The following is an 8953-nucleotide window of genomic DNA, read 5'->3' as shown; positions in this document are numbered from 1 at the left end:
TCCATACACAAAAGGATTTTCATTTCACAAACCACAATTATTACATCCAAACCACAATTACAGCAACAAATAGCTCCAACAGAAAGAAAAACAGTGATTCAATGTCAGGGTATATTATTACAGAGTCATACTGAGGCAATGTCATCTCACTGGGTCAGAGGTTGTTGGGAGGTTGTCATGGGAACCTGGGTATTGATGGTGACTCGCTGCCTGGTTTGACATCGGACCATCCCTATTATGGCTCTTCTGAACCTGAAAGAAAGCACCTTTTTATGTACTTTAATGCACCAACCACTAAAATATTATAACAACACGTACCCCATCTCTACTTCAAACAACACCTACTTAGAAAAACACTTACTTTTTGTTGGCAATGACATAAATGCAGGGGTTGTAAAAAGTGGAGGACTTGGCAAACAGTGGAGCGATGATGGCCATCGCGGCAGGTATGGTCTTGGGGTCACCAAATGATGCCCAGAGGCACACGATGGAGTAGGGAGACCAGGCCACCAGGAACATGACAATCATCACTATGGACATCTGCAGGGCACAAACACGCTAACTAAGCTTTCATGTAATACACCTGCATACGTGTATGTAGAATAAAGCAGAGGGGCTGAGATAAGTATAGGGGATAGACATTTAGAAGGGCACGTTAACAAACCAGCCAACCTGACTCCAGGTGCATATGAGCTGGACGAGCACAAAAATGTGACCATAATGTGTTCAGTGCATGGCACTGGATAAATCAGACAGAGTTTTTAAGTCACATCTCTGCCATTGTCAAAATGTGCTCCAGAGGCAAAACACTCATTTTCTGGTGATACACACAGGGAAAACACTCATTGAGTAATTGACTGTTTTGACTTTGTCCAGCCACTAAAATGATGGCCTACACTGAAGCTGCTGAGGCAAACGCTATCTCAGTGACCGCAGAGTAGAAAAAAGAGCGAGCTCATGCGTTTTCACCTTGGTGACATCCATCTGATCCGACCAGTCGATGTTGATGCTGTCCAGGCAGTTGCCAGCTTTGTATCTCCGCACAGTGGCTGACACGTTGTAGTAGCAGTAAAACATGACAGACAGAGGCAACACAAAGTTCACGACGATCACTGCCATAGTGTAGGAGATGAAGGAGCTGTGGAGGAAAAGCAGAGTCAGTATCTGCTTACACATGGTAACATGGGTAAAGTTTGACCTTAGATCTGGAACGTGTGTTTACCTGTACTAACTGAGACTAGTGCAGGTCAATGTTTGACTTGTTGCTTGCAGCTTTTTCAAGAAGTGTTGATACAAACAACTTGACAATTGTCACTGTGCTTTCTTGGTTTCTGTGCATTACACCTTTCATAAAGTTGCTATCTTTAGGTAATGTAAGAGTCTACTCTTTATTTGGGTGTAAAAGTTCACACAAACATTTTGGAGAAAGTCCACATGCAATGACTTAAGATGATGTTGTTCCCTTGAGCATTCAGTGACACTGCATCTGGGGTACATGGAGATTTGTCAAAATGGGACCTACTGCTGCTCATTGTGGGAAACACCAGTTAAACACACTGTGGTTAAGTTGCAGTCTGAACCACTGAATGAAGACACTCAGGTTCTGGGGAATATCATATATCATGTGTCCAAATCACACCAAATTCCGTACTGCACTTTCTTGGGCCCTTAACAATACACTTACCAAGTAGCAAGCAGATAAGGAGAACGGTTCTCGAACATGCCTTCTACAGACAGACACAGAGAGACTTCCGGAATTAGATGTATTGATGTAAGTAAACTTACTGTCAATCATTTTGTCCCTGTCTCCTGTACTATAAAAAAGGTAACTGTGATTTTCCTAGTGACGCCCCACCCTCTTGGATGCTGCTGACAGACACACTTCATAACTTTATGCACAATAAGTTGTTTTTGTTAGCTGTTTAATAAACTATTAATTTGACCATGCCAACTTTTTGCGTCACCAATTGTCTTTTTGTCATGGATTTGAGCCAGTCATGACATCCTCAAATGACATTGCATACAGACCTCGAATTTGTTTAGTAGCTTTTCTCTGTTTTTGGTTATCTGCATTGGATGATTAGTATGGCAACTCCATAATGTCAGTTTTCATTCATTAATGTGAATATACATTAAACTTTTGAGAGCTGAGAGGCAACAGATAGTACACAGTAGAAGCAATAGTATTTCTTACCATTATTATCATTACCATTATTATAGATTATTATCTTCGCATTTTTTTAAAGCGACATGTTATAGCCGTGTTCAAATGTGCACTACATGACTCACGCATCATTCTGTCTCCAGTTGATGGTGCATGTAGCTCCAGTGGGGTCAGGGGCATATCCAGCCCATCCCACTATGGGCATGGAGGACCAGAACACAGCATTCAGCCATGCTGCCAGAATGAGAAGGTTGTATGATCGCATCGTCATTTTCTGCCCTGGAGAGAGAAACCATACAGATCAGCAAAGTCAATATAATTGTAAAAGATTGAATTTCTTTTGCAGCTGCAAACATTTTTGAATTTGTCATGTTTAACAATTGGTGGAAATAAGAAAGTCTATTTCTCTAAACAGTAACAGATTAGTTTTAACAGAATTAACACCCTGTGGTTGTATGCTTCTACCAACCAGTGCAGTTTTATAATTTTTTACACACTCATGAGGCCACCTTGACCTTTCACCACTGTAATCTGATCAGTTCATCTCTGACAACTGGTCTAAACTTGAAAAAACTCCTTACAGGGAGACTTGAGATATCAGGTTCAAAAGGGCAAAAACATGTTCTGTTGGCCCCTTTGATCTTGACCTTTGACGAACCAAATCTAATTCATTCATCTGAGTCAAAGTGAACTTTTGTGCCAAATTTAAAAGGATTCTCTAAAACTGTCCTCAAGATATTGCATTCACAAGGCAATAAATGTGTTTTGTGAGGTCACAGCAACATGGCCGATGACTACTAAAATCAAATCAGTTCATGCTTACAGTTCAGCTAACATTTGCACTACATTTGGAAAAGTCTCCTCAAGGCGTTCTTGAGATATTGTTTTCAATTGAATGGGATGGACTTAGGGACAACCCATTATCAAATCACCTAAACATTTGTGTTGCGGGTTTGTGTGTAAGCTCACAAGACACTTGGATTGACCAAACATTTAACCCACAATTTTGCATTTGGAACATGGACATGTACATGAATTATTTCACAGATCAACAGCACGACAAATTGCAGCCATTTGAAATGGAATCTCTAAAACTGGTTCAACAAAACCTGACTGTTCTTGTATTAGTCTGTACGTTGTTTTAGCTGAGTGTACTTAACTAACTGTGAACAGTGTGTCACAGAGGAGCAGTCAGTGGATACCTATGTCTGGTCTGCAGATGGTGAGATAGCGGTCGACGGCCACCACAGTCAACAGGCCAATACTGGCCATGCCAAAGAAGATGTTAAGAGCTGCATAGATCTGGAGACGGAAACACAGAAGTTAAAACCAGACAGTTCATGATAATGGTGTGCTTTGATGTTACCTTTAAGTTTGCAACTGTTTGACAATCTGCACATTTGTGCCGACCTTCTGGTTGAAGGACGACTGCTCTAACCCTCAATCACGGCTGCCCAAATAAAGTTATAGACAAAAACTCAAAACCCCACATAAATAACCAGCAATCTACCAACTCACATATATGTTGTCATGACAGCCAAAAAAGAAGAACGGTAAAGTAAAGGAAGCCTCTCCAAAGACCTTGAGCAGCAGCAAGCTAACAGGCCAACAACTACTCGCTACTTAGACTTTGTTACACAGGCTACAGATTGGCGTCTTTACATCAGCCGATATCAGCCGAGTTGAGTCGACTATATAGGTTTGTATACATAGATTTTAAGTAATGAGTGATCTTAACAGCGAGTGTACACAGAACTGGATCCCGAGAGAGGGACATGGTGTCAGTCAGTCACTCAGTGTAGTCTAAGTGAACTTTTGTGTAGAGAATGTTTAACGCTATATAAGGTTGTGGGTGCTTTCATTGATGTGCTTTCTTTCTTCTAACTGCGCTGCATCATGCTCCATCTCTCTGCATCCAACAGACCATGGATCACTTCCATCATTTCCACATCTTGCCACAACAAGCCACACTTCTTAATGGTATTATGCTGATCAGCATATCCACTGAACTGGATGTGAGTAATAATTCTATTACTCTGTTATGTGGTGTGCAGGAAAGCCAACACTGTCCAGGTGAATTGTTTGGCTCTGGGCCCGCGCTCTCTCACTGTAGATTAGCATCACATGGGTCAACATCACTGTGGAAAAAACAAGGTCTGAAAAAACCCATAATCTGCTGAAATAACTCAAACACGTGGCCTGTGTGAATGTGCGTCAGTCTGCTCACAGGTTTAGTCTCATGGGCAGCTCAGAATAAGTCATAGCAACTAGTTTTTTATAACAAGATGCTAATGGTATAGCATAAACAATAGAACAAGAGGATTCTCACATCATCTCACACACAGCTGCTGTGATTGGAGTAAAACTAAAGAAAAAGAAAAAAGCACTACTGAGTTTGAATGCTCAGTAGTGTGAAGGTTGCCAGATTTTCATGTATAAACTAATTAACAGAGCAAATCCATTTTAAATACAAAAGCACCATGTATTCACCAAGGTCACAGTGGTACATGGAATGGTTTTGTGACCCATAACAGGTTAACACTTGGACAAACATAATCACATTTTTCAGATCCTCAGGATTGTGAACAGCTTATCTACTGGTTTTTACTCAGTAATAACATTTGCACATGCTTTGAGGTTAGCTGTTAGCTGCGAGGCCTGCAGCACAGGATACCGACTGCTATAGCACAGATGTCCCAGGAGGGCAGGGACAGCTCCTCGCTAGCGTAGACACGGAGGGTTTGTCATTAGTATACAGGCTATACTGATTCAACCAAGAGAAGGCCTATTTATCCGTCAAAAATTTTATTGATGATTGACATTTAATTATGAATTCAATTCATTCTCCTCGAAAAATAACAGCAAACATTTTACTGATGGTAAAAACACAGCAGGACGCCAAGTCCAACCCCACTGGTTTATACCATAGACTGTAAATAAAGATGGACTTTCTCCTAATGCACAAAAATGAGGCCAAAATATCTTGGATTCAGGTTCTGCCATCTTGGATCCAGAGTACGCAGTAGTGATGGTGGTGGAGTTAAGTTGGGTGTTTTTATGTCAACAGCAACTTAACAGCAGAAGAATTGATTCATGGAATCCTGGTGACATGTTTTCAAAGTAAACCGGTTTTTATTACCCAAGCAGTGCAGTGATCAGGTGCTGCCAGGCCCATTAAAACCACCCAACAGACTACATATTACACATATTTTAACATCTCACCACTGGCTTCCTCTTCATTTTCATTTTAGTGTTAATTTTACAGTTTTGATGCTCACTTGTAGAGCCCTATATTGCCAGGCTCCGCATTACATCATGTACCTCCTGACTCCCCCTCCACCAGCTGAGCTGGGATTTCCACCCAGGATTTCTTAGTGTACCTCAAAGATGCCTTAAGATTTGGAGGGACCATGATTTCCAGTCAGTTGCCTCTAAGCTTTGGAAGAACAGAGACTCTGTAGAGCCTTTAAAAAAGCAGCTTAAAACCATCTATTCAGACAAGCATTTAGATAACATGTCGTTTTATATATGTTTTCTAGTGCCTAGTGTGTTTTGTTCTGTTTTATAATGCAACTCTTTTTGATTCCATCACCCCCATGTTGAAGCACTTTGTGACTACTGTCTGTGAAAGGTGTCATAAAAATAAAGTTTGCTTTACTTCCAGGCATGATAGCTCTTTCTGAGAACTGACCTTTGAGTAGATGATTTTCTGGGATCATTTTCAAACAGAAGAAAAAAGAAATAAAACAATTCACCAACAACTGAGTCCTTAATTTCAATAATATATTTGCTGCGATTTACAAGACATCTTAATGTAGATTGTTTTAGTATTGAAATGAGTACGTTTCATTTATACAGCCCAATATCATACATTGCACATATCCCTCAGATGTGTTATAGATGTTGTGCAAAATTACAGTTGAACATTAGTATCCCACCCACCTGACAACCGGTGTAGCCGAATTTCCAGCTGCCGTGGATGTCTGAGGCAGCTGACATGGGATAGCCGATACCAGCCACTCCAATGTCAGTAAAAGCCAGGTTGATTATAATGAAGTTGGTGGCCGTGCGGAGCTCCCTGAACTTCACAAACATGAGCAGCACCACGATGTTGCTTGTTAAACTGATGACTCCTGCGGAGAGGAGAGAAGATGTGGAGAACAGGAGATCCTATATGAACTTGCAATTACATGATTATCTTATATAAATTGACTCAGTATAACGTTTCTTTCTTTTTAGGTTATATATATTATTGTATTATATAGTTTTAAATATATATATATATAAACATTTTTACTGTATAGTGCTTTGAGTGGTCATCAAGACTAGAAAAGTGTTATATTCATACAGACCATTTTGACCATTTACATAAATAACAACTCCATCTTTACACATCATCTATATTTACTTATCAATATCTTGTTTTAAATCGAAAAAAACCCAGAACATTATGCAGTTTACAAAAAAAAAAACTTTTGTCACATCATTTCAACAGCACATGGAACAGATCCTATTTTTTTTCAGCGGCTGAGGACGAAAGAAAACAATTAAATGTTTTGAGCTGCTCTAAAGTCGACCATTCTCAGTCTAATGTAGAACGAACATGAACTTCTGTTTGAGAATGATTATTGAGTCGTGTTGAATATTAAAATATAGGTTACATGATGAACTTAATGCTTATATTTTAATGTGCATAGATCAGGCTTACAGAAACTCTGAAGTCAGGGAGGATACAGATGGAAACAAGGTAAAAACATGATCAGGGAAGGGGGAAATAAACAATGTAACCCTTCTCTCCATCACACAGCTTGTGAGGCGACTTGTTATGCTGACAAATCGCATTGTAAAAGTAGTTCTCCTTGCTTCAGTAATGCCAAGAAACTTCCTAAACTGGAAAAGCAATAAATATTGAGCATATCAATATGGACCTCTTTACAGAAGACCTAACATATGTTGGAATATCAACCTTTTTTCAACCAACAGTTATTATAAGTTTCTGAAGAAAACCCCTATAACATTAAAATTACAACATATTGACAAAACATTCAATAAAGATTGAAATACCGTATATCATTCAGAAAAGAGACAAGACTAGGTTGTAAAAACCACAATGGGGGGCATTTAAATGGACACGTGAACATGGTAAACACGACAACAATTAACATTACTCTACATGTTCTCTGTCAATATATTTAGTTAGTTTTTCTCACTAATAATGGTTTTATGGTGTGAGTAACTCAAAAGACTATGTTAGGTAAAAACAAAACAATAATGAAAAGAAAAGAAAAACCAGAAATGTTCACTTCATTCTAAATATAACCAAAGCCACCATCTTTCCCTGATGTTCTAGTTCGATAACCACATGATGTGATTGTCCTTTTTTTTTCACACTGCTGGGGAAAGCAGCAGGGAGTTTCGAGGAGATCACATAAACTCATTGCTGTGTTCATTGCTCATCGATAGAGATGAATTGTCTGCAATTGTAAAACAACCAAACTTTCCTCACAATTTCTGAATTTCCTGATAGTTTGAAGCTTATGAGCTGTTTTAAATGTACTTCATGTTAAAACAATGACACCCCAGGAATGCCCCTTACATAAGAGAGGTACTTTCTTTGGTTCTACAGAAAAATAGAAGGCAATATTACACTAAAACAACACAATACTCACATCTTTTGTCACAATGAATTATGTTTAAAATGCCACCTGTTACCTGCAGTAATAAGATATCCAGCCACAATGTTGTGCTCTATTTGAGTAAAGGCACTTTTTCCTCCGTAAAGTGCAACATCATCTGAAATATTAACTCCAGAGTTAATCCCCATTTTCTTAGTTGTAAGAAAAAAAATTCACTTCGTTGATATGGGCAGTCTTCCCACAGACGGTCTCGGGGTGAAATTAAACACGGTGATAAAAAAAAATCGGAACAAAAGAGATAGAGAGAGCCAGTATGACAAAATGCTGTTTCTGTCTAAAGTCGGTAGGGACTTGTGGAGTGGTAGGGGTGGGGGGTGAACGTGAAGGGGATTATTACATACCATTGCTCCTGTGTCCCCAAATAGCAGGAGGCTGTGTGTAAGTAACGTGAACAACAGGGCTGCACAAGACAGGATTACCGCTCACGTGGAGCTGTTGTGCTCTGGCCAGTGAGTGACATTACAAAACTGAACTGAAGTTGCGTTAATGCCTGAAGACTATTCACTTCACTGTGGTTACACTGTGGGCAACACCAACTCTGGATAAGCAGCTGGAAAAGGCCCAAATAAGGTCTTAATTCACTGTGTAAGATTAGGTTGCTTAATAGAAATATACTAATGCAAAGAGTCTTAAGATAACACACACACATTGGATGGACATATGTGAAATATGTGACGACTAGAGGGGCACCTAGAGAGCATATAACTGTGCCAAGGTCCAACAGTCCCCTCACTAAACCACATTTAAATTCACTAGATGGATGGATTTTTATTTAGATTGGTCAAAAAATACCAGTGCCCTTATCATACCTGAATCTTGTCATCATGTTCCATGGGTTGCTCTCTAAGAAATCAATGAAAATGTGGATAAACGCTCTTGCCATTCCTTGATCTGCCCACTGCTGCACCAAAATTGTGTGGGTGTGTACCTGACCCAAACCACGATCAAGTTTTTGGATAATCTGTCCAGTAGTTTTTGTGTAATCCTTCTTACAAGAAAACATCTCTATTAACTCCCTAATTCAAATATTCATTCCAAGTTCAGTTTGTGAATCTAGTAATCAATTTCATCTTTTGAACTGTATTTTTTTTAT

The 8953-nt window shown here is 39.4% G+C and overlaps 1 protein-coding gene across 1 annotated transcript; it reads right to left on the bottom strand.

Moving 5' to 3' along the window:
• Window positions 1-8127, bottom strand: rrh (retinal pigment epithelium-derived rhodopsin homolog). The gene is made up of 7 exons (XM_020084876.2): window positions 7877-8127; window positions 6107-6297; window positions 3367-3466; window positions 2290-2443; window positions 970-1138; window positions 362-540; window positions 1-252 (listed from the first exon to the last, which is right to left on the bottom strand). Exons 1-7 carry the CDS (start codon window positions 7986-7988, stop codon window positions 147-149), a joined length of 1011 nt encoding a protein of 336 aa, XP_019940435.2. The 5' UTR covers window positions 7989-8127; the 3' UTR covers window positions 1-146.
• Between the last annotated feature and the right edge of the window lie 826 nt (window positions 8128-8953).

The sequence above is a fragment of the Paralichthys olivaceus genome, chromosome 12 (assembly GCF_024713975.1).
Source record: "Paralichthys olivaceus isolate ysfri-2021 chromosome 12, ASM2471397v2, whole genome shotgun sequence".
Lineage (NCBI taxonomy): Eukaryota > Metazoa > Chordata > Actinopteri > Pleuronectiformes > Paralichthyidae > Paralichthys > Paralichthys olivaceus.
Note: the sequence above shows the minus strand (reverse complement) of the source record. Positions and strands in the feature narration are given on the sequence as shown.

Excerpts from the sequence above, each read along its gene's own strand:
- rrh (XM_020084876.2), bottom strand. The coding sequence starts at position 7,988 with ATGGGGATTAACTCTGGAGTTAATATTTCAGATGATGTTGCACTTTAC. Across the intron at positions 2,444-3,366 it reads CATCTGCAGACCAGACATAG|GGCAGAAAATGACGATGCGA; the intron begins GTATCCACTGAC and ends TTCTCTCTCCAG. Across the intron at positions 541-969 it reads ATCAGATGGATGTCACCAAG|ATGTCCATAGTGATGATTGT; the intron begins GTGAAAACGCAT and ends TGTGCCCTGCAG.